We start from the raw sequence: 25,872 nt of genomic DNA, 5'->3' as shown, positions 1-25,872 counted from the left end.
CCTACCCCCAACCTGTCCTCTTGTAACGTATATTCCAGATTCTGACTCTATGAGTTTGCTCTTTCTAATTCATATCAGTGAGATCATACAATATTTCACTCAATGTGATGTCTTCAGGGTTCATCCATATTGTCGCATGTATCAGAACTTCATTCCCTTTTACGGCTGAATAATATTCCATTGTGAAAATACCACATTTTGCTTAGCCATTCATCAGTTGATGGACATTTGGGTTGCCTTCCATCTTTTGGCAATTGTGAATAATGCTGCTATGAACACTGGTATGCAAACATCTGTTGAGTCCCTGCTTTCAATTCTTTTGACTATATACTTAGAAGTGGGAATGCTGAGTCATATAATATAAACTGATGAAATTTTTATAATCACCCAGAAACCCAACATCCTATCATTATTATTTTGGTGTATTTTTTTTTTTTTTTTTTTTTTTTTTTTTTTTTTTTTTTTAAATATTAGTGTTTGGTTTATTTTTCAATTTTCTTTTAACCAATTATTTACAGAAGTCCTGTTAGTATGCTGAAAGCAGTCATGCTGTAACATGTATGTTCTTCATATAAAATGATGTTGAGTAAATAGATTTATAAATATGTACAAATAAACAACACAGTTGTAGTTAATCTACTAGTCTGATGAGTAAGCAACACACGAAAACATCATATGCATATAAAAATTAGAACTCAAAACAAAATTTAAAACTGTCAGGACAGATAACCACTAATCTGTGTTTATAAAATTATACAAAAAAAGGCTGTGTGCTTGGAAACTTTCAGTGGTCCACTAAAAAAACAGCTATTTTAATGGAAAAAAAAAAAATACCCCAAACACAAAAACACAAGGTAAATCAGATGTATGTCTTGGTCAAATGCTTATAGACAACCATTCTGAAGACAAATTGAGAAACATAAATATATGATTGTTCACTGAGCATAAACTATTGCACAAGAGTACTTTTGTCTGAGGAAATTCAATTTTCCATAGTTCTGAACTTCAAAATGGTTCCCACATAGTGATACAATTGCATTTTCTAAACAAGACACATTAATATTCAGTAATACTGTTAGAACCTTATTTCACCCTTTAACCATATTCTAATCTACTTTATGGCAATGTAAGCCTGTGGTAAAGATTTGGCAAAGATAAAAAGGCAGGTAAGGTTTTAAAATATATATATATGCATATATATATATATATGTACATATGGAACAGATATTTTCCCCAAATCCCTAATTATATGTAACTGATCCTTTAAAGAAATCCACAGTCTAGGTCACAGTGATGGTCAGACAGCGGTTGAGTACGACTCTCTTTTTCTCGGGGGCTGCTCCACCTGGGCCACACGATTGCTCTCTCTGGTTTCCAGCACACTGTCTTCTGTTTCGCTCTCACTACCATCTGCTACAGTGGGGTCCAAAGACATTGGGCCAGATCTTCTGTGCAAAGGAAAAACAACACCGCCTTCCTGTAAAGAATTATCTATAAAATCTTCATCAGAGGAATGGAATGATTCGTCATCTCCTATTAAATGGTTGACAATGTGGATTCCATCAAAAGGGGGTTGGCCTGAAAAGTCCCTCTGGCCTTTTAGGCATCTGAGCTCATGATTCAGCTCTGCTATCTGATCTTTCAGTTCCCTAATATACTGGTTAGAATCAGACTTGTTAAGTTGTCCTTGAAGCTTTCCTTCTTCTTTCTGAATTTCAAGCTCAGCAATGTGCTGTTGTAGCTCAGCCACAGCAGCTATGCTGTCTGCTTCCCGGAGTCTGACAGCCATTACTTCTTCCTTGTTCTTGCATTCAATCTCTGCTTGTTTGCGTTTTGCTTCACTTAATTGAGTAAGTAGTCCTTTATTCTGTGCAGAAAGGTACTGCACCTTCTCCTGTAGACTGATCGCCTCTTGTTCTGCTCTTCGAAGATGGTTACTATTGATCTGGTTCTGTGTTTCCATTTCCATCATCCTTTGTTTTATTTCTCTTATTTCTGCCTGTGTTTCAGCTTCTCTAAGTCGAATGGTCATCAGTTCATCTTGTAACTCATTCACAGCATTTTTCTTAGGTGGGTCTTTCCACCTCCCAGTAGTACGAGCTAAGTGGCGCTGCCAATGTTCCTCTAAATCCTTGACTTGCTGTCTAAGTTCTTTCAAACCCATAATAGCTTCTGCTTCTCTCAGTTTTACAGCAATGAGTTCTTCCTGAAGCCTTGCAATGTTATTCTCATCTGGCAGGGAGCTGTTCCTCTTCTCTATATCCAGGACTTTATCCTGCATCTCCTTTAGTGCACACTGAGACTCTGCTTCACTCAGTCGGGCTTGGACTAATTCCTTCTCTAGCTGTAGCACAAAATCTTCATTGTAGTTGGAACTGCATTTATGTTTTTCTAATGTTTCAATGCGCTGTTTTAAAAGTCTATTTTCTGTGCGTAACCTTTTAATTTCAACTTGTTCTTCCATTTCTTTAGTTTTTATTGTAGTGTATTCCTTTTCAAGCTTTTTCATTTTTTTTGAGTTGTATTTGACTTGGTAAGCTGCTTGGATTAATTTGTCTGGACCGCCATCAAACTGATGTGGAATGACTTTCTGAAAATGCTGTAACATCCCTTCCATGTCGAGCTGCATTAGTTCCGCCTGATTCATTTGAAGAAGTGCTAATCCTACTCGAAACACTATTTCTAAACCCTCAGACATAAAGATATCAAATATCCTTGTTGCAATTGGTAGTGGAAAAGTTGTAAGAAAGATAGTCAGAAACCAGGATGATGCATACATTGAGGTATGAAAACTTTGAGACTGAAAGTGCACAAAAAGCTCTGGAAGATGCTCCTGTATCATGCATTCAAACTGGTACATACAAAGGCCCAATTCTGCCATACTTGGTTTAAAAAGTTCACGGAGTCTATAATCTTGCATTAATTTAACAAATACACAGAAAGCTTCTTCTTCTGGCATCTGCATAAGCAACAACCCAACGATAAAAGCACTTCCTTGACAGTAACCAACCTCACGGTCCACTAAAGAATATGCCTTCATTACATTAAATAAAACCTCCTGTCCAAGGCTATCTTTTTCTTTAAAAAAATTATGTTCAGGATATGTTCTAGCAATGTCTCTTCGGATCAGTTTTTCACACGGTGAGGTCATTTTCAAGAGTTCTGAATACTGATCCTTAATTGGCATACTTTGTGCACAGCATAAAAGTTGCCAAACTATTGCTCTGAAGTGGTGGGGTATCCCTTTACGAACAAGTTCCTTAACTTGCTTTTCCTTCTTTTTCCGTACATCTTCCCATTCATTAACAATTCTTCCCCAAAGAATCCAAGAATCTTCTTCAAGGTGGCTGAGGTTGCTAGAGGCTGATGAACTTGATACAAGAGAGGAGCCACTGTTTCTTCTTGATCCATTTACAGATCTTAAAGACTTACTATCCGTCTCTAACAATCTGGGAGAGCCGGAGGGTCGCCTTGACTGGGTCTGAAGGGGACTATCTGTTCCTTTTTCCTATTTTGGTGTATTTTATTCCAGACTTTTTACATTGCTGTAATCATAATGCACATAATTCTTTGTCTCCTACTTTTAAAATTTTACATTATGTATCCAAAATATTTTTTTTTCCTTTTGATACATAACCTTCCAAAAAAGCAAAGAATGTATAAACCTTATGGAATTGAAATTTCAGTTGGCATATGAATATGATGATACAGATTAACAGAATCTTAATGGGATATTAGCATCCTTTTGGAAAGAAGTATATAACCTCTTCAAGTGTAAGGGCACTCTTTTAAATATATTTTTTAAAATTTTATTTTTAAAAATAAAACACCATGACAACCTTTGGAAAATAGGGTGATGGTATTATAGGTGTGTTTTACCCCCTAATAGAAATATTAACATTTCTGAGTTTTCCTTCTGCCACCTCTTTTAGGCATGTTTTTACATAGTTGTAATCATATGGCACAATCTATTCTAATTCTTACATTTTTTCTCTCAAAATTATATTGTTGCTAGATTACCTTCATAATGATTACTTTAATAACTGCTTAACATTCCACTGACAGAATGTACCACAATTCTCTAAGCATTTTCCTACCTTACTGATGAACCTTTAGGTTTTTTCTTATTTGGGATGAACATCTGGTACATATAAATTCTTCCCTCAGTTGAATAATTGCTTTAAGACAGAGTATTAGAAGTTGGACTCTAGGTGAAAGAGTTTGAGTTCCTTTATGATTGTTGATAAAGATTGCTAATTACTTTTTTTTTTTTTTAATTTTTATTGGGATTCTTCAGATACCATACAATTATCAGAAGATCCAAAGTGTACAATCAGTTGCCCCTGGTACCCTCATACAGCTGTGCATCCATCACCACACTCAATTTTTGTTCAATTTTTAGAACCTTTTCATTACTCCAGCCAAGAAATAAAGTGAAAGATGGAAAAAAGAAAAAAAAAAAGAAAAGGAAACTCGAATCCTCCCATATCCCTAACCAACCCACCTCAATTGTTGACTCGTAGTGTTGGTATAGTACATTTGTTATTGTTTATGAAAGAATGTTGAAATACTACAAACTGTAGTATACAGTTTGCAATAGGTATATATTTCTTCCCTATATGCCCCTCTGTTATTAACTTATAGTTGTATTGTCATACATTTGTTCTGGTTCATGGAAGAGTTTTCTAATATTTGTACAGTTAATCATGGACATTGCCCACCATAGGTTTCAGTTTTATACATTCCCATCTTTTGACCTCCAACTTTCCTTCTGGTGACATATATGACTCTGAGCTTCCCGTTTCCACCTCATTCACACACCATTCAGCACTGTTAGTTATTCTCACATCTTGCTACCGACACCTCTGTTCATTTCCAAACATTTAAGTTCATCCTAGTTGAACATTCTGCTCATATGAAGCAACCACTCCCCATTCTTAAGCCTTGTCCTATATCTTGTTACCTGATATTTCATGTCTATGAGTTTACATATTATAATTAGTTCTTATCAGTGAGACCCTGCAATATTTCTCCTTATGTGTCTGGCTTATTTCACTCAGTATATTGCCCTTGAGGTTTTGACATCAACCCATTTTTTTTTTTTTTAAGATGGTTTTGTTCACACCCCGTACATTTCATCCTAAGTAAACAATCGATGGTTCTCTGTATGTTCACATATTTATGTGTTCACCACCTTCACCACTATCTATATAAGGGCATCTACATTTCTTCCACAAGGCAGGAGGGAGCGTCAAAGAAGGTAGAGAGGGAAAAGAAAGAGGAAAAAAATGACAGCTAGGAAGTAGCAAAAGGAAAAGTAACCTTAAGTCAAAGTAGGGTAAAGAGTCAGACAACACCACCAGTGTCAAGTGTCTAACATGCCTTCCCTATCCCCGCCTCTTATCTGCATTTACCTTGGTATATTGCCTTTGTTACATTAAAGGAAGCATAATACAATGATTCTGTTAGTTACAGTCCCTAGTTTACATTGATTGCATCCCTCCCCCAGTGCCTCCCCATTTTTAACACCTTGCAAGGTTGACATTTGCTTGTTCTCCCTTGTAAAAGAACATATTTGTACATTTTATCACAATTGTTGAACACTCTAGATTTCACCAGGTTACACAGTCCCAGTCTTTATCTTTCCTCCTTTCTTCTGGTGTTTCACATGCTCCCCACCTTCCACTCTCAATCATATACATAGCTATCTTTGTTCAGTGTACTTACATTGCTGTGCTACCATCTCCCAAAATTGTGTTCCAAACCACGCACTCCCATCTTCTCCTATCACTCTGCAGTGTTCCCTTTAGTATTTGCTGTAGGGCGGGTGTCTTGTTCACAAAGTCTTTCGTTGTCTATTTGTCAGAAAATATTTTGAGCTCTTCCTCATATTTGAAGGACAGCTTTGCTGGATATAGGATTCTTGGTTGGCGGTTTTTCTCTTTCAGTACCTTAAATATATCACACCACTTCCTTCTTGCCTCCATGGTTTCTGCTGAGAGATCTGCACATAGTCTTATTAAGCTTCCTTTGTATGTGATGGATTGCTTTTCTCTTGCTGCTTTCAGGTTTCTCTCTTTGTTTTTGACATTTGATAATCTGATTATTAAGTGTCTTGGCGTAGGCCTATTCATATCTATTCTGTTTGGAGTACGCTGTGCTTCTTGGATCTGTAATTTTATGTCTTTCATAAGAGATGGGAAATTTTCATTGATTATTTCCTCTATTATTGCCTCTGCCCCTTTTCCCTTCTCTTTTCCTTCTGGGACACCAATGATACGTAGATTCTCGTACTTTGTTTCATCTTTAAGTTCCCAGAGACGTTCATATTTTTTCATTCTTTTCTCCATCTGCTCCTTTGCGTGTAGGCTTTCAGGTGTTTTCTTCTCCAGTTCTTGAGTGTTTTCTTCTGCCTTTTGAGATCTGCTGTTGTATGTTACCATTGTGTCTTTCATCTCTTGTGTTGTACCTTTCATTTCCATATATTCTACTGGTTGTTTTTTTGAACTTTCAATTTCTGCCTTATATATGTCCAGTGTTTTCTTTACAGCCTGTATCTCTTTTGTGAAATATTCTCTAAACTTTTTGAATTGATTTAACATTAGTTGTTTAAATTCCTGTATCTCAGTTGAAGTGTACGTTTGTTCCTTCGACTGGGTCATAGCTTCATTTTTCTTAGTGTAGGTTGTAGTTTTCTGTTGTCTAGGCATCTGACCTCCTAGGCCACCCCAATCAGGTTTTCCCAGGTGAGAACAGGCTCAGGTCACAGAAGGAGGTAACATTTCAGTATCTGATTTCCCTGACGGCTTTTCTTAGAGGATTGAGACACCTGTGTTTTTCTGCGGGGCAGATGCACCTTTCAGCCTGTCACCGGCTGGTGTAAGAGGGTGTGGCCTGTGGCTCTCCTCCCCCAGGCTTTGGGGTCTGGTTCCTGAAAGACTGAAAGACGGGCAGTAGAGCTGGGCCCCTCCCTTTCCTCTTGGGAAGCTATGCCCCCTCCAGAGATTTCATTTGCATATCAATAAGTTCTTTGTTTCTGTGACTCTGATGATCAAAGTGTTTTGATTTTAAGATGGCTAAGGCTGTCTTTACTGCAAAGCACTGCGGGCTGAGAATGTCTGAGGTTTTCTCCACAGAGAGAAAAAGGGACAGAAAAACTCCCAGGTTCACCTGTCAGCCAGAAATAGCACCCGATCCTTTGGGCTCCCTGTTCTGAGACAGATATGTCCCCCGACTCTCCCAAGGTCAGTTGTCACCAAAAGCCTCTGTCTGCTTGTTGAGGATTCACTGTCTGTATTGAGCAGTTAAGATTAAAACCCCAGTTGGAGCGCGGCTTCCATGAGGGAGGGGCTCTCGGCTCTCGGCTCTCAGTGTGGGTCCGCAGTTTTACTTACAGATTTTATGCTGTAATCTCGGGCATTCCTCCCAATTCAGGTTGGTGGATGATGAGTGGACAGTCACGTTTGTCTCCCTGCTGTTATTCCAGGTTATTTACTAGTTTTTTGATCATTTATGAATTGTTCCAGGGGGAGCTAACAGTCTTCCACTCCTCTCTATGCCGCCATCTTAGCTCCTACCTGCTAATTACTTTTTAAAACAGGATACTAATTTCTGATGTTACCAAGCAATATGTATGCCAATTTCATAACACTCTTATCATTATAGGATATTACACTTTACAAGATTTCCCAATTAATGTGAAACAATGGTATCAAGCTGTTTAAATTTATATATACATTTTGTTACTAGTGAAGTAGAACACACATCTCTAAGTCTTGATGGCAGCTGGGTATCAGATTTAAGGTTATATTCTCTGTAGGAGCATGGTAGCCTAGCCATGTGTTTAACCTTGCTTCTTCCAGGCAGATATGTTGAAACCAAATGAGCATTAACCAAAAAATGTTGCATTAACTAAAAAAAAAAAAAAAAAAAAAAAAAAAGGGAGAGACAGAGAAACCAGGACTTCAGGAGTTTCTTTAGAAAGAACTTTGGATCTACTCCAGCTGGATTTGTCAAGAGAAAATTGATTTTCCTTCTAAAAAGTAAAATGATATTTCCTAATTTCTCACAAATTTAGGTCTGCTGAATTGTATCTATTCAAATAGAAGCCAAAATCATGTGAAAAATAGTCCCTACTGTTGTGCAATTTGATGGTCCTTCCTATACTTATATATTTTGGGGATATAGTAGGGATATTCTCCTTTATAAAAACAATCACAAATACCTAAAACCATACATTTATATATGTTTTTATTTTAGAGTCTTGGCCTTTTCCTTATCCTCCATTACTTCTGTCATAGTTAAGATTGATGGAGTTCATTTAGGACAGGCTATTCATTTGTCTGGTCCTATTTTCATATTGAAGTGGAACCCCAGAAACTACAGTGATGGGACACATAACATAGAAGTAATTGTCCAGGTAAGTTAGTAATTTTCAATTTGTTGTGTAAATGATTAGGCTGTACCCTCACTGAATTCTGATTTAGGGTTTTTTCAGCCAATTGGTAAAGATGAAGCTAAGTTTAATTAAAATTTTTGAATCTACTTTTTTCCAGTATATTCTGAAAATAGCAGCGAGAGGAATTCTCTTAGACTAAAAACTGGGGAGAGGAAGAGGAACATGCAATTACTGGCCACAGTCCTACTTTTTTAACCATAGGAAATCATTCTTTTCTTTTCTCCCAACTCTAACCAAAGTCTTTTAATAATGGGAGCAAATTCCCCAAAATACCCAAAGATACTAGAATAAGTCTGAAAACATGTATTTATTTATCCATGCCTTTGATTGCTGTCTCTAATATAGGAAAATTGTGTCACTGTTTGGAAAGTCTAGGATGCAGAAATTTCAAGGCATTGAAGGAATTTTTTGTTGTTTGGGAAGAATGCATTGCTAGCATATACAGTAAATATCTGTTATTATTCTGATTCAACTTGGGGGAAGAGGGCATTTAATTCACTAGCACCTGCCAGAGTAGGTCATAATCATTATCAAAATAGAGCAATTTCATGAAACATTATGAAACCCTTCAGTAGATAAACCACTTAGAATTGGTTTCTTTAAAAAAATCTGTTAATTTCTACAACTTTATGATTTAATGACAATTTTAACTATTTAAACTTCTAATGCTACGTCTTAGTTTGAAACACCAAGTAATTCTTCAGAAAACACATGTAATTATTTTCATTATTTTTTTTTTCACAGAGAAGGGTTGAGCAGGAAGGAACTATTCACTGAGCTCCTCCAATGTGCCAGGCATTTATAATTTTTCACTTAATCCACATAATAATCCTATGTGGTAGGTAGTTTTATCCACATCATAGAAATTTATATGTCTGCACAAGAGAAGGCACTTTGCTATGCCATACATCTTTGAAGTGTTCTGAATAGGAAGAAGAAGAAACTCACAGGGAGGATGTGGAAGGAGGGATGGCTGCGGATGAACTCTGTATGTCTTTCATATCAGAGGTTGGATCATTTTAAAGAGTCTTAAAGGTACAAGTGTACCTAGAATAAATTATTCCCTATCTTTACAGTTATGGGGAATAAGTAAGAGCAACCTTAGGAGACCTAGCCATTACAGGAATGGAAAACTCCCAAATTCTTGGATTGCCTCAGAACCACAGTGCATTATTCTCTTAATAAGATAGATAACTTCTATAGTTTTATGAGGAAAGAACCACAGCTCACATTCCTTGAAACATTTCTGGCTGCTTAGTTGAATCCTTAGTAAAAATGTGTAATTACATATACTTTTTATATGTTTTATTGAGTTATATACAATATACCCTACATATTTAAAGTATATAACTTGAATTTTGATATATGTATATATCCTTGAGACCATTAATACATCAATACTATATATCACCCTCAAAAGTTTTCTTGTGCCCTTTTGCAAGCCTTCTCCCTTCCACCTCCATCTGCAGGCAACCATTGATCTGTATTCTGTTTTCTATGTATAACTTTTAAAAATTAGTCCAATGAATATGAAGTAGGGACTCTGGACCCCTTATTTGTTAATGGAAAAGTTCTGTCCTAAATACAGTATTCTGTAGATAATTCTGATTTGAAACTTAAAATCTGTGAGAGAAGACATCAATTGGTTATCTAATATCTTACCTCCTGTTTATTGAATACCTATAAATTCCTAGCACTCTGTAGCAACTAGATCCTTAGATCAATTCTCAAAGTTTAGTCCCTGACTACTAGCATACAATATCACCTGGGGACTTGTTAGAAATGCTAATTCTCAAGCCTCAAACCAAATCTACTGAGTCAGAAGCTCTTGGGATGGGATCCAGCAATCTGTTTCAACAATCCCTCTAAGTGATTCTGATCGGTGCTAAAATTTGGGAACCAGTACTTTAGATTACTGTGCCCACTTTGCCAATTTAATGAGGAGGCTATAGAAATCTCTGTATCTCAAAACTAAAGAAAATTCTTGCTTTAAAACAACAACTTATAATTTAAAGTTAAAACATTTTGAGCAACAGAAGTTTAATAACACCAGTATAGGGTTTTTTTTTTTTTGTTGTTGTTATTTAAAAATTTGTTTATGATGGGAAATTTCAAAAATATATGAAAATAGAGATAATAGTATAATGAACTCCCATATATCCTTCAACCAATGCCAATTAATAACCACTTATGACCAATCTTTTTTCATCTACACCTCTATCCCTTTCCCTTCACCCAATGCCCATCATATCATTCCATCAGTAAATGTTAGGTTATATCACTAAAAGATATGAACTATTTAAAAAAATAATTATAATACCTGAATATCATACCCCCAAATTAATAGTAATTCCTTACTATCAGGCTATCCAGCCAGTGTTCATTTTTACCAATTTGCCTTTCTCTCCCTCTCTCTCTTTTGCATTTGATTTATTCAAAACCAAAATCCAAACAAGCTTCACCCATTGCATTAAGCTGATTTGTCTCTTTAGCCTCTTTTAATTTCTAAGTTCCCTCTCCCTCTTTTGTTTTTCCTTTGCAATTTATTTGCTATGGAAACTGGATATTTTGTCCTGTAGAGTTTCCTGTATTGTGGATTTTTGCTGTTTGCATCCCTGTGGTGTTGTTTACCATCCTTCATCCCTCTAGTTTCTATTACTCATAGTTAGATTTAGAGGTTTGATATTTGAGTCTTTTTTTTTTTTAAAGAATTACTTCAGTTGGCATTTTATGCTTTCATCAGGATGCCCATGGTATCTGGTTGTCTTTCTTTTAGTAATATTAAGATTGATCAGTGTGTTCAGGTGTTATTAGCATTATCCAATAGTGTGATGGTAAATACTTAACAATCAGCTTGGGGGTGGCAGGGAAAGGGGCTGATCTGTAGCATTTGCCAATTTCTGTGGTGTAAGTACTCCCACCTTGGCTGATTTTAAGCTACCAACACAATACCAATAGGCTTGCAAAATTCCTGAAACTTTAAAAATTGGCTCTTGTGAGCCAGTCAGGACAGCTCCAGCACAATGCGGGCTTATTCCTCCAGTCATTATGAAGTACCCTCAGTTTTTCACCTAAGGGTTTTAAGCAGCCATTGATGATCACTGCCTAGATCCATTATTTCATTAGAGTTATAAAATGGTGATATTCAAATTGTCACTCCTTAGTATAGGAATATTAACTAGAATACTCCTATAAAGTAAACTTTTCCTTCATCTATTTGGTACCTGGATATAGAGTTCATGCAGGAAAAGCAGGATAAATTCTTGATTCCCTGCTCCTCCACTTTTTCTAAACCAGTTTACAGAATAATCAGTTGGTTCTCTAGCATCTGTCAAAGGTGACCGAGTCTTTTTTTTTTTTTTTTAGTTATCATTTTGAGTTCAAAGTTTTTAAAAAACATATTTGATGTGTTTCAATCAATTGCATCTGTTCTCTTTGATGCTCAAATCGTTCCCTCTTTGGCTAGTGGGAGCCTCTTCATGCTGGCCTCTTAAGTCCTCTGACACAATCTTGACAGTCTTTGTTAGTTTTCTTGCTTTCTGATATGAGAAGACATTCTAAGCTCTTGGGTATTTCTTATTCAGCCATTTCTCTAAAAAGCATTCATTCCTTGGAGTGAGAAATGGTATTTTGAGACCACAATCTGGGCAATAGTCCAGCTAGCTCGTTCCTATTTGGGTTTTTTTGTTTGTTTGTTTGCTTGTTTGTTTGTTTGCTAAAGCTGACAAAATGCAATATACCAGAAGTGGACTGGCTTTTAACAATGGGGATTTATTAGCTTACAAGTTTACAGTTCTAAGGCCGTGAAAATGTCCACATTAAGGCATCAACAGGATGGTACCTTCTCCCTCAAGAAAGGCTGCTGGTGATTTGGACTCTGCTGTCACATGGCGAGGCACCTGGCAATGTCTGTTGGTCCTTCTCTCCTGGGTTTAGCTGCTTTCAGCTGTCTGTGGCTTCCTTTCTCACCTTCTGTGTCTTTTTTTTTCTCTCAGCTTCTCTGGGGGGGGCTTTTTATCTGTCTTTCATCCTCTTATAAAGGACTCCAGTAAGAAGATTAAGACCCACCTTAAATGAGGTGGGTCATATCTCAACTGAAATAACCTAATCAAAGGTCCCACCACAATAGATCTACACCACAGGAATGGATTAAAAGAACATGATCTTTTCTGGGGTACATAACAGCTTCAAACCAATACAGGTTTGTTATTGTTTCTGTGCCTTTTCAGTAGACAGAGGGAAACATGGTTTTTTGTTTTTCTTTTTGAAGAGAAAGTATATTGTGAGTGCCTGCTGATATTTCCAATTCAAATGGACAATTATAGGATTTAAAAGAAGTGCTGTTAAACTACTTATAGGAAGAATCAAAAGTAAATTTTTAAAATGTAGCTCATCAGAGATAACTGACAAAAGTTAATGGAAATGTATTCTTGGAGTGTTATAAATATTTAAATGCATAAGAGTTACTTCTCTGCTGTGCTTATAACTAGGATTCTGCTGGAAGAAGTAAGACTGTTCATCACATATTTTCCATTCAAGAGGATATTCATCTCAGATTTGATCCCCTGGCATCATTTATTCTCCTTACTGATTTCTATATTGTGGTGAGTAAATTTAACCAAATGTTACATGTGTTTTTACTGGATTTGGTAAATCCAAAGTCCTAAATAATATAGTTAAGAATAAAATGCCTTTATGTTTATTTTAATTAGAAGAAGCAGCGGTATGAACAGATAATACCTGTGATTTGGGACCTGGTTCTAACCAATGCCATAAAACCTGGATAACTGAGGGAATTATAGGGAATGCACTAACTTAGATCAAGGATTTTTCAAAAATATTATTTCTTCCTAAATAAATGATACATGCTCAACGTAGAAAACTTGGAAAATATAGGAATACATAAAGCAAAAACAGTTCCATATCATTCTTTTATCATATTACCCATTATAACCATTGTATTTGTCCTTATGATACTCTGTATTTATTTATTTTGGGTTTTGTATACATATATATGTTTTTAATATAAAATAGTATTATACTTTTCATTCTCTTTTGACTTCTGATTTTCTTCCACTGAGAAATTTGTTTTGAACATTTCTCACATCAATATATATTATTTTATAACATAATAATCATTGGCTGCATTATATTGTCATAGATAAGCCAAAATTTATTTAACCACTCCCCTGTTTTTGGATATTTAAGTTGTTCTAATTTTTTCCTCTATAAATAATGCTTATAGCTAAGTTTTCACATATATCTCTAATATGTTTACTTGGGATAAATTCTTAGGAGTGAATTGCTGGATCAGAGAGTGGGCACATTATTCTATATACTTAATTATTTTATAATTACATAAATTATTTATTATATTTGTTATTTTTTGTCTGACACCCCTCAATAAAATATAAGCCCCACAAGGGCAGGAGTCTGTCTGTTTTTGTGCTGAGCACTTAGTAGGCCCTCAATAAATGGTGCTTGAAAGAATAAATGGGTGTTTTAAAAAAAATTTTACTACACAGTCAAATTTTCTTCCAGAGAAGCGGTGGCAATTCACACTTTATTTCCCTCAAATCTCACTTATCCTGGATATTAACTTAAAACACAACCATTCTTTTATCACGCTACCTAGACACTAAAATGTTAACAAATTGTAAACCTCCCTTAATTTCACCTCCCAGACATAGCCTTCATTAATCACTTTAGTGTTTATCTTTATAGACTTCATTACTATTTGTATTATTTTAATTTACTTTTATTGTATTACTTGTGTGATTGAGCTTTTTTAAAAATATGACTAATGAGCATTTGTATCTCATTTTTATAGATTTTTATTTTTCTTGTTTATTTTTTTTTCTGGGATTTTTAATAGTCATCTAAATCAGGCTTCACAGATTTAATGGGCATACCCATCACCTGAAGACTGTATTAAAATTGAGATTCTGATTCAGTTGGTCTGGGATAGAGCCTGAGATTCTGCATTTCTAGCAACCTGGATGTAATTCCAATAATGATCTGGGAATCATACTTTGAGATATAAGGATCTAGATTATATGTTTCTGTACTGTGAGTTGATCTCCAAGTGAATGACTTCTTGATGGAGAAAGCAAAAAACTTAGTCTCTGCTCACTCAGCCTGCAGTCTAAATGTGTACTGTTTTATACCCTTATACAACTTTAAATAAAATAAAACAAATTATACTTCTCCTAGTACAACAAAAATTGACTAATTAAATTTAATCACAAATGTAACTATAACATTACTTAGTTTCAGTATTGTTCTTAGTATTCAAATTCTGAAAGAGCACTGCTGCTGAGTCAACTTAAAACTTTCTTTTTTGGTGGAACAGATGTTTGATTCTCTTTGACCATGTATTTTTCTTATATAGCCATTTTTGTTAATGATGTTATTTAAAAAACAGTAACTGAAACTATACTCATGTATCTATTTCCCATTAACATCTATTTCTCTGCAGGCCCGGGTCCTCTTTTTGCTGATTGTACTGATCCAGATCACCATTCTTATTACTTTTAGGTATCGAGGACATCCAAAGCTTAAAGGTTAGTCACGGTTGCTTTTATGCTTAGAGGACTTTATTTTAAAGTATCACATAATGTCCTCACTATTACCTAGTGATAAATATTAATTTAACTTGTCTTTGCATTGAGCTCTGTGAGTTGCATCCTTCAAACTTTCATATTGTTTCCACAATAATTTAGCTTGAAAAAAATGCTAAATGCACAATTTAGCTTAAAATGAACAACATTTAATATAAGTAGATATTTAATCTAACTCTTACATATGAAATACTTTTAAATAGAAAGAAAACTCTTAGTTCAAATATTAAAGATAAGGCACTGAACAAAGCTTGACAATTTACATGGCATATATACAAATTTTGAATTACCTGTACAGAGCAGGCTGTAGAAAAGTTGTAAAGAAGGTGGAAGAAGCCTGTGGTGCTTCCTACCTCTTCTGACAGATGTCTGTACCTAGATATGGTTCCTCCATATATGTGCCGTGCTATTTAGCTGTCTAGCTGCTAATATGGTAATATATTAATGAACAATGAAGGTTAACTGATGAGTATTAATATGTAACCCCTCTTAGAGGAATGTGAATTTTAAAATAGCAGCAGTGATTAGAAAGGGCCCTATTTCCTCACCAGATTCTTTTCCACTCTTAGCCATTATTTCCTTATTTTTGGGAACCTGAGACTTAGGAGATCTTCTTCCAGTGTTACAATCATGCCTCACCTCAGACTTCTTAAGGATGATTTATCAGTGTCTGACCCTTCCCCCCAACTGCCCTGGATGACATATATGAAAATGTCTACTTTGATGCATGGCACACAGCAAGTGGTCCATAAATATTTGTGAAGTCTACTGAATCTCACCCCATTGAGGAAATAAATAAATAAATATCTGACATGCCACCTCTGATAACTGTTAAAAAAATATGCCAAAACTTCATAGGCATGTGTTTGGAACACTCAAAAGGCTGTTGTATTCTTCTAGATAGTTTCTCTTCAATTAAACCTAGGCTGATACCAGCTTGATAGTGGTGCTTTTAATGGCCTTTTGAAACTGTGAATCTTCCCATAGGTATGTATAAACAAAAGAATAATATACTTTTCCACTCAACTATGTCTTTCCTAGTAAAACAGAACTCTTTATCAATATATCATATAAAAGCACTTATAGTGACTATTAGCAGTGATTAGAGAGTTGTAAACATGAAGATACAACTAAATAATGTCTGTCACTAATTTTCAACAATTTTCATCATTCACTGTGTAATATAACTTTGGTGCTATCAAATGGCTCTGCGTAGACCTTTAGCTAATAAGCATGTAAAGAGGTATGGCCCTTTTTGTCCTCCTTACATTCTTGATCTGCTTGAAAATTCTCTCTTTTCATTCCTCATATTTTACGGCAGTGATTCCCAAACCTGGCAGCACACCTCATCACCTAGGGACCTTTTTAAAAAATATAAATTCAGAATCTCAGGTGATTCTGAAAACCAGCTTGTTTTATAAACCACTACTTCACTGTCTAAACCCCAAAAGAGAGAAACAGAAATAGTCACAGCCTTTTTATAACTACTGATAGGGATGTTCTGTTAGTTAGCGTCTAAGTGTTTTGAAAATTGAACTTACATTACTAATTTTAAAGTAGCATTAAACTTACAGATTAATACTTTTCCCTGGCTGAGTCCCTTAATAACAAACAGCTTCAGATACTCTCCTGTTTGGCTTAAAAGTAATATGTCTTTTTAAATATACAAGAATCTAGTTTCAAAGCATATGACAAAGATTTAAAATAAACCTATATAATGTTTTCTCTCCCTTTTTAGACCCTTGCCCTAAAGATTTAACCAGAATCATTGAATTAAAATTTTTAATTTAACTGTCACGGGATAAAGATCCTGAAAGTATTTCATAGTCCAATTTGGGAAGAAATGAAAGTAGAACCCCCAATTTGTAAGTTCACTATCTGCCAAATCCATGGCTGGGCCCATTTTTCCTTCTCTATCTGGGGATTGCACCCTGTTGACTACTCCTTCTCTCTCAAAAACCTCTCCTCTTGGTGTGTCAATTACTCAATTCTTCACTGTCCTGTTTCCCCCCCACTTCTCTGATTCTTCTTCCTGTGTTTCCTTCATAGGCTTCTCTTCTTGTAAGCCTCAAATAAATAAGGTCTGCTACCCTCTATTCTTTTTTATTCTTTAAAACAAACAAACAAACAAACAAACAAAAACATTTACTCCTTTGGAAAATCACTTCACTCACAGTTTCATCCATCACTGCTTTATGGATGTTTCCCCAATTTTAATATCTGTTCCTAATCTCTCTCACTGAATCCCCAAGTACATGCTAGATATTTCTACCAAGACATTCTCAAATCTACTCCTCCTGCCCCCAGGTTGATTTTCCCATATCGTTTTTTTTTTTTTTTGAAAATTTAAACTCATTTATTAATTATTGTTAAATAAAGTAGGCAAAAGTAAGAAATAAAAGAAAAAAACAACCTTATTAAAAAGCACAAATAGGTGTATTGGGACATTTATACAATTACACATTCAACAAATAAAGAATACATATTCTTACATATGGAAATGGAATATTTTTAAACACTTATTAGAGGATTGTGAAATCCTCAACAAATTTTAAAGAAGAGACTCTATATAGAACTATGAATTTAAGATAGAAATTAACAAAAAATTATTTTATATATATTTTTTCCCGTATCTCTTAATGGTACCAATATTCCCTGTCATTTTTCATTAATCTCCAGTCTTTGTTCCTCAATGCCAATATATTATCAAAACCCATTAATTCTTTCTTTAAGTGTTTCTTTTCCATTTGAGGGGCCTCCAATGCCTTGTCAATACCACCTCCTCTCTGAAATTACTGAATAGACTCTAACAGCTGCTCCTACATTCAGTCTCTCCATCTAATCTACACTTTTCATCATTAGCAGGTTATCCTCTTCATGGCAACTCACCCATAAGATCACTTCCACACTCAAAAGTCATTAGTGGCTCCCCAGAACCAACTGCATAAAGATCAATATCTAGACATTAACGATACTCCATGATCTGGTCTTATCCAACTAGAAATATCTTCAACCAGTTACCTATATTTCAGGCTAGACAACTTCTTCATGTTCCTTACATATACCATGCTCACTTTTGCTTCTGTGCTTTTGGCCCTGCTGTTATCCCTGATTTAAATCATTTTTCTAAACACCTCTAATTCTTGACTTCCTTTAGGGCTCACTCAGCTCAAGTCCTTTTTTTTCCATACCATTTTCTCCATCCATTCCAGGTCATAATCAGCTCCTGCTTCTCTGAATCCTTATGGTTTTCCTTATGATTAATTTTATACTTAATTAGCCACTCACCCTGCTTTATGTATTTACTTCAAATGAATATACATTTTCTCCCCAACCAAGCTTGTATGTTCCTCAATGTAAGAGCTCTTGTTTTCTCCTTCTTTTCTGTTTCCCATAGCACCCAGCACTGATATACGTGCATAATAAACAATTAATACTGACGGATTAAAATTTCCGTATCCCTTTCTAACTTGGATGAAATCCTTGGGATCAGGGACTGATGGTGGAGAAGGGGAAAGGAGAGTGGAACAACTCCTTTTAGCCCTGTAATAATGACTAAACAGTGAAACTGCTAAATAGAAGACAGTTAACTGAATTGATACTGTGCACATCCTACTGAATATTTCCCTGATTATAATGTTTCCCTGATTTATAAAAAAATTTATTTTTAAAAATTTTATGAAAAAGTTTAAGAAGTATTATTATACACATATATTTTCCTGCATATAATTTAAATGAATAAATGTTTGAGGACCCCAGCCTTATTATATGGGAATACCAATATCTTTGGTTGTTTAAAATTTACAACATATTCTTACCTATATTATCTCACTGAATACTTACAACAATCCTATTAGGTAGGTATTATTGTCCCCATTTTAAAGATTAGAAAACTGAGGCTTAGGCAGGTTATGTAGTTTGTTCAAGTCCTCATAGCTAATAGAGATGGAGGAGAAACTCAAAACTCAAGTCTTCTGATCCCAGGTCACTTCCTTCCTCTAAACAAAAGTTCTCAACTTTGGCTGCACTGTAGAATCCCCTGGAGAACTTATTTTTTTTTTCATAATTTATAAAATTATGAAAAATTATTAAAATTATAATTTATTAAATTATTTTTATGTTTCTGAATGCTATAGAGGATACTAAAATAAATATGATCTAGATCCTGCCTTCACAGAGCTTTTAAATGAATCTAGGAGAAGAGTTTACACAGATAAATACACAGAAAATCATAAATATAAAGCACATACTTACAAGCACATAATTACCTTAATACATGAGAAACTTGTATCATGTAGGTGAAGTCCCAGAAATCTCCCAAAAAGAAGACATTATTTCTCTTGGGGAGGGAGCCCCTGGAGAACTTATAAAACTGCAATGTCTACACAGCACCCTAGGCCACTTGAATCATGATATCTTAAGGTACAGTGAAGATTGAGAAGCACTGCTCTGTCTAAAGCAATATTTCTCAATCCTGTCTGCTTAGAATCACTTGGGTTACTACTAAGCTCCCCCTGTACCCTAGGTCAATTAAATCAGACTCTCTGGAAGGTGACATCTGGGCATGGGAATGTTCTAAAAGTTTCAAGTTATTCTAATGTGCAGCCAAAGTAGAGAATCATTAAAGTTGAAAGCATAGCTGCCTGTAAGGCTAAAGGATTATTTTTAAAGAAATAATATTGTAGTTGGATATGTAGATTAAGACTTTGAAAAGTACCAGACTAGAACACAAAGAAGCTGAGAAAGGAATGAGTAGCAAATATGAAAAACATAAAGTGAGAAGGGTCATGCATTAACAGGCATTGTATGAAATTAACTCTGTCAGCAGTCTAAATAATGTTTTAAGTATAAAATGAATATACTGGCTTATTAACTTATGTCAGGCTGTCTTTTATTGGGACCTATTCTTTAGATATTATTCACCTCTAATGTTGCTAAGTGTGTGCTGAACTCCCTGTCATAGTCTTCTGTTGATGTGTTTATGATCAGCCACATGCATGAGTGAAATGGCTGGCTGGGGGTGAGGATCTGTGGCTCTTGAATTTATTGCCACAGAATAGAACTTCTCTGTGTAAAGATCTTATGTTTGGGCTTTTGGGCACTATATTTTAAGAGGATGTTAATTTGAGAGCTTTAGGAATCCCTTTGAATTAGAGTAGGAGGCCAGCTAGCTATGAGCTAAGAACTGTGTCAGGTACATGAAAGGAATATTTGACAGATACTCATATTTAAGATTATATTATGTGCATCAAGAGACGTTATCAAGAAAGTGAAAACACTACTTACCAGAAGGGGAGAAAATATTTGGAAACCATATATCTGAGAAGGATTTAATATCCCAATATATAAAGAACTACAACTCAATAATAAAAAGATAATCCAAGTTTAAAAATGGGCGAAGGACTTGAATAGAAATTTCTGCAAAGAAGAGATACAATGGTCAATAAGCATATGAAAAGATGCTCAACATCATTAGCCATTAGAGAAACACAAATCAAAACCACAATGAGATACCACTTCATACCCACCAGAATGCCTATTATTAAAAAAAAAAAAAAAAAAAAGTACCATATGCTGGTGAGGAGGTGGAGAAATAGGAAAACTTGTTCATTGTTGGTGGGAATGTAGAATGGTGCAGCTGCTATGGAAAATAATTGGCAGTTCCTCAAAAAGTTAAACATAGAACTACCATATGACCCGGCAATTTCACTTCTAGGCACAAACCCAAAATAAGTGAAAGCAGGGACTTCGACAGTTATTTGTACATGAGTGTTCATGGTAGCATTATATAAAATAGCCAAAAGGTGGAAGCAACACAAGTGTCCATCAACAGTTGAATGGATAATGAAATGTGGTATGTCTGTTACTGTGGAATATTATCCAGCCATAAAAAGGAATGAAGTTCTGATACGTGCTACAAAATGGATGAACCTTGAAAATATCATGTTGAGTGAAATACCCAGACACAAAAGGATAGATACTATATGATTGTACTCATAAGAAATAACTAGAATAGGCAATTTCATACAGACAGAAAGATTACAAGTTACCAGGAGGAGGGGAAGGGGAAGAATTGAGAGTTGATGCATAATGGGTGCAGTGTTTCGGTCTGGGGTGATGGGGAAGTTTTGGTAATGGATGGTGGTAAGGGTAGCACAATATTGTAAATGTGATGCCTCTGAATTGTTTGCTTAGGATTGGTTGAGATGGTAAATTTTATGTTACACATATGTTACTACAATTTAAAAAAGGAGAGAGAGACTAAAGAGACAATGACAATAAAATGCAGTACAGGATCTAATAATGGAAGAGAAAATGCCCAAAAAGATATTATTGAGACAATCGAAAAAAAAAGGGAATATGGACTGTATGGTTTATATCAGTGTTAAATTTCTTAAGCCCAATAACTGTGCTTATTTGGTTACATAAATGAAAATCCTCACTCTTAAGAAATATACATGGAAGTAATAAGGGTTAGAGGAGCATGATACATGCAGTCTTCTCTCAACTGTTAGAAGATAGATAGGGAGACAGAGAGAGCGAGAGTGAGAGCAAGAGCGAGAGAGAGAGGAGGAAATAAATTGGCAAAGTGTTAAAATTTGGTAAATCTGGGTATCTGGGTAGGGGGAATAGTGGACTTCTCTGTATAGTTTTTGTATTATTTTTGCAATGTAGCTGTAAGTTTGAAATTATTTCAAAATGAAAAGTAAAACAGATATTTTGATATTCCTGTGACATACCTTTAATATAGTTTCATATACCTTTGGAACATTTTATATTTGGATACTAAATCCCATACAAAACAGAGACTTGATCATCCTTTGAACATAGCCCCATCTTTCCCTCTTTCAAATCTACATGAAGACAAAATAGTAGAGTCCTCTGGCAGGTATTTCTCCATTGTCCTTAGTCATAAACATATACACCAGTGATCAACTACACCATTTCTGTGAACTTTCTACTCTCTGCAGTTCTAAATGAATTGGCTCACCAGGATTTCTGCCAACTTCGGAATTTAAAGTAGTGTCACCTGCATAGCTACCATATAACAAAGGATTTACTGAATAGATAGTAGACAGTCAATGGAAGTCTTCTAGAAAATGTTGTAAAGAAATTGAACTTTGCCTGTATTCACTGGATTTTTCAAATTTTATTCTGTTTAGGATCTCCAGGATTTGTAAATCTGACTTTGTTTTCCCTTCATGTTTTGAGCAAAATAAACATCTTCTACTATTTTGTGTTATTGCTGACACTGTATACAGTGCTGGGTAAGTAAATTAAGAAACCTGGAGTTGTGGAGTTTGCCAAAGAATATATAGAGAATTATGACAAAAGAATCATTTAGGCTGCTAAGGTCATAATAAATGGCACATGGATCTTTCATAAGTCATTTCTTGGGACATGGTCTTGGGAAATAAAGTTCTTTCCTAACATGTTTAAAGAACATTTAGCTGATACCATGTTAATTTAAAGATGCCCAGAAGACAGTTAAAGAATTGGTATTTCTGTAGAAACCCAATAGAACATGGAAGTTCAGCTTAAATACCACTTCCTCTGAGCAGCCTTCTTTAACTACCTTAAAGTTTTATCCTCCTTTCATCACACTTTTTATTTTCTTCATTACCTCATCAGAATTTATGATTATTTTGTTTGTTTCTTATCTATTTCTTCATTAGCATATGTGTTGGAGTCTTGTCTGTCTTGTTCACCTCTGTGCCCAGCGCTAGGCATCATGCCTCTGTGTAGTTCAGTGAATATTTACTAATGTGTGGCTCCTAAAAACTCAGCTCAAAAATGAGGAAAACTGAGATGAAATATGAATTCAGGCATATCTAAGCTTTTCAGTTGTATTTTTAATCATGATACCCAATTCTTCTGAAGTTACTTAGCCACTTATGGAAGCAAAAAGCCCTGCAAATCTCTTTTTGCTTGGACTTTTTGCCAGTGTTCCCTAAGCAAGGTCTGTGAATTAGGAATAGATTAGCCTATTTGTTCCTAGTCTTAGTTTTTGCTTTATAATTTTATTCTGCCTTTGGACTTTTCTTTGCTCAAAATTAACTCCTATCACAGAACAGAAAGTAGTTAAATTAAAATTAAAATGGGAAATCTTGGATTGGATATACATTACCAGAATAAAAAAATTTAAAAACCCATAGACCCATACAACACAAAGAGTGAACCCAAATATAAACCATGGACTATAGTTAATATAATTATAATAGTATTGTGTTTTGGTTTGTTAAAGCTGCCAAAATGCAATATGCCAGAAATGGATTGGCTTTTACAAAGGGGATTTACTAGGTTACAAATGTACAGTTCTGAGGCCATAAAAACATCCAAACTAAGGCATCAACAAGAGGATACCTTCACTGAAGAAAGGCTGATGGCATCCAGAACACCTCTGTCAGCTGGCAAGGCACATGGCTGGTGTCTGCTTGTCCTTTCCTCCTGGGTTGCATTGCTTTCAGCTTCTGATTCCAGTGGCTTTCTCATTCCAGTGGCTTTCTCTTTAAGCAATCTGTGGGTTCTCACTTAGCTCCTCTGGGGCAAACCCTGGGCTGCATCTCTTAGCTTAGCATCTCCAAACATCTTTCTGTCTGCATCTCCAAGCATCTGGGTCTATGTCGGCTCTGAGCTGTCTGTCAGCTCTCTTAAGGACTCCAGTAAAGTAATTAAGAACCACCTTGAATGGGCGGGGGTCACATCTCTATGGAAACAACCTAATCAAAAGATCCCACCCACAACAGGTCTGCCCCCACAAGAGTGGATTAAAAGAACATAGTCTTTTATGGGGTACATAACAGATTCAAACCAGCACATATTGTTTAATCAATTAGAGGTACCACACTAATGCCAAATGTTCATAATAGGGAAAACTGCATGTGTGTATGTGGAGGGGGTATATAGGAACTCTGTACTTTCTGTATGATTTTTCTGTAAACCTGCAACTGCTCTAATAAAAAAAAAACTTGTTGAAAATACTGCTTTACAATTCTGTGTAACAAGCTATAGCAGATTCTCCTTCTATTAGAAGATAGGTTGAAGCCATTTTAGACACTTGTATTACACTAGGAGGTAAAGCAAGTATATTGGTTCCTGGGCTATAAAAGAAAACATTAAAAGGGCATAAGTTGCTCCATTTGTAAGAGGCAAAACATGAAGGGACAATACTTTCTTAGCCTAATATGTCTCTAAAATAGTTTATTTAATGTATATCTGAGAAAATGTATGTTTTTTTAAAGATGAGCGCTACTCTCACCAGCAAATGATTGTTTTTGCATTTTTAAAAGGGGAGTTGGGCTGTCCTTTATCACTCTTGACAATATAGTAGTTCCAGAAACCTGCACACTCAGAAAGGGCAGTAAATTGTAGGAAGGAGAGAAAATTCAGCATGGCATTCTAGATGAAAATTTTAAACAAAGAAGCAAGTTAAACTCTGTACATAATAATCCTGACTATGTAGTTGATGTACAAAGTAATGACTGTGGGTCATCAAAAAAAGGTTAAAATACATTAATTATATTCTTAAGAAAGAGAAGTACATAAATGTATTTTAGAAAGATATCCATCAAAAAGTAGTTTTAAAAAGTTTTATTGCTGAAAGGAGTAAATCTTAGTTATCTGAAAATAAACTTCTGTGGAATACCTCTTTGCTTCTTAAAGGAAATGTTAATGCATTAATTGAGGCTATTATTTTAATAAAATCTTCTAAAATTTGTGAATGTGTTGCAATCTGTTCTTGTAATCTACAGACTACTTATCTGTTCCAGGTATAGCATATACTCAGGCAGTTTTATAATCCAGAGAAATATGGAGGAAAGGAGCAAGTAGTTAGCTGGTTAGCTAGGACATCGGGTGCAACCTAGAGATTAACAAAGGAGAAAAGCTATTCAAATAAAATGCTTATAGATGACTGTGCTGGTTTTTATATATTATGTCCCCCAGAAAAAGCTATATTCTTTAATGCAATCTTGTGGGGGCAGACATATTTGTATGGATTAGGTTAGAACCTATTGCTTCAGTGTTTCCATGGAGATGTGACCCACCCAACTGTTAGTGATAGCTCTGATTAGATAATTTCCATGGAGATGTGGCCATGCCCATTCAGCGTGGGCCTTGAATAGTTAACTAGAGGCTTAGATAAGCTCAGACATAAGGAGCTCGCTGTGGTAGCTGAGACAGACATTTGGAAGCTGATGCAGACATTTTGGAGAACGCCATTTTGAAACTCAACCTGGGAGCAAGCAGACACCAGCCATGTGCTGCTCCAGCTAACAGAGGTTTTCCAGACGCTATTGGCCATCCTCCAGTGAAGGTACCCGATTGTCGAAGTGTTACCTTGGACACCTTATGGCCTTAAGACTGTAACTGTGTAACCAAATAAACCCCCTTTTATAAAAGCCAATCCATTTCTCGTGTTTTGCATTCTGGCAGCATTAGCAAACCAGAACAATAACTATTGTATAATATTATTCCTATAAATGTATTTCACAGATATATGTAATGAGAGTTATATAATTGTCTCCTTTCCTATCCATTGTCTCTTTCAGGACCATGGTTTGTTGGTGAAATCACTAAAGGCAAATTGGGCTGCCTCTTTTCCTTTGGGATCTTTGTTGATGGGCATTTCCTACAAGGCAGCTTAACATTTATAGTTGGAATTCTTCAGGTAAGAAGTCAGAAATACAATTTAAGAACATCTTGGCCTTTTTTGGACTAATTGCATTACAGTTAAGAATTAAATCCAATATCTCAGATTGAATATCATAGATCATTCCTACTTTTACAGTCAGG

At 35.4% G+C, this 25,872-nt stretch overlaps 2 protein-coding genes across 5 annotated transcripts in view; one reads left to right on the top strand and one right to left on the bottom strand.

Moving 5' to 3' along the window:
- TMEM62 (transmembrane protein 62) overlaps positions 1-25,872 on the top strand; it is a 71,160-nt gene that overhangs the window by 35,704 nt on the left and 9,584 nt on the right. For all 4 annotated transcript variants that reach the window (XM_037834163.1, XM_037834166.1, XM_037834165.1 and 1 more), the window contains 5 exons: positions 8,260-8,419; positions 12,949-13,062; positions 14,937-15,021; positions 22,242-22,346; positions 25,629-25,747. In XM_037834163.1, the coding sequence (XP_037690091.1) occupies positions 8,260-8,419; positions 12,949-13,062; positions 14,937-15,021; positions 22,242-22,346; positions 25,629-25,747 (583 nt within the window). The remainder of the gene's footprint in view (positions 1-8,259; positions 8,420-12,948; positions 13,063-14,936; positions 15,022-22,241; positions 22,347-25,628; positions 25,748-25,872) is intronic.
- LOC119530920 (ecotropic viral integration site 5 protein homolog) lies at positions 840-4,141 on the bottom strand. Its single transcript, XM_037831593.1, has 2 exons — positions 4,098-4,141; positions 840-3,470 (listed from the first exon to the last, which is right to left on the bottom strand). The coding sequence occupies exons 1-2, from the start codon at positions 4,139-4,141 to the stop codon at positions 1,298-1,300; spliced, it is 2,217 nt and encodes a 738-aa protein (XP_037687521.1). The 3' UTR covers positions 840-1,297.

The sequence above is a fragment of the Choloepus didactylus genome, chromosome 4, assembly GCF_015220235.1.
Source record: "Choloepus didactylus isolate mChoDid1 chromosome 4, mChoDid1.pri, whole genome shotgun sequence".
Classification (NCBI taxonomy): domain Eukaryota; kingdom Metazoa; phylum Chordata; class Mammalia; order Pilosa; family Megalonychidae; genus Choloepus; species Choloepus didactylus.
This window is presented reverse-complemented; position numbering and strand designations above follow the sequence as displayed.

What these genes read in the sequence shown, in the direction of transcription:
- LOC119530920 (XM_037831593.1), bottom strand. Translation starts at nt 4,141, where the DNA reads ATGTTCATCCCAAATAAGAAAAAACCTAAAGGTTCATCAGTAAG. An exon ending in CCTAAAGGTTCATCAGTAAG is followed by an intron (nt 3,471 to 4,097) that starts GTAGGAAAATGC and finishes GACCCAGTCAAG; the next exon opens with GCGACCCTCCGGCTCTCCCA.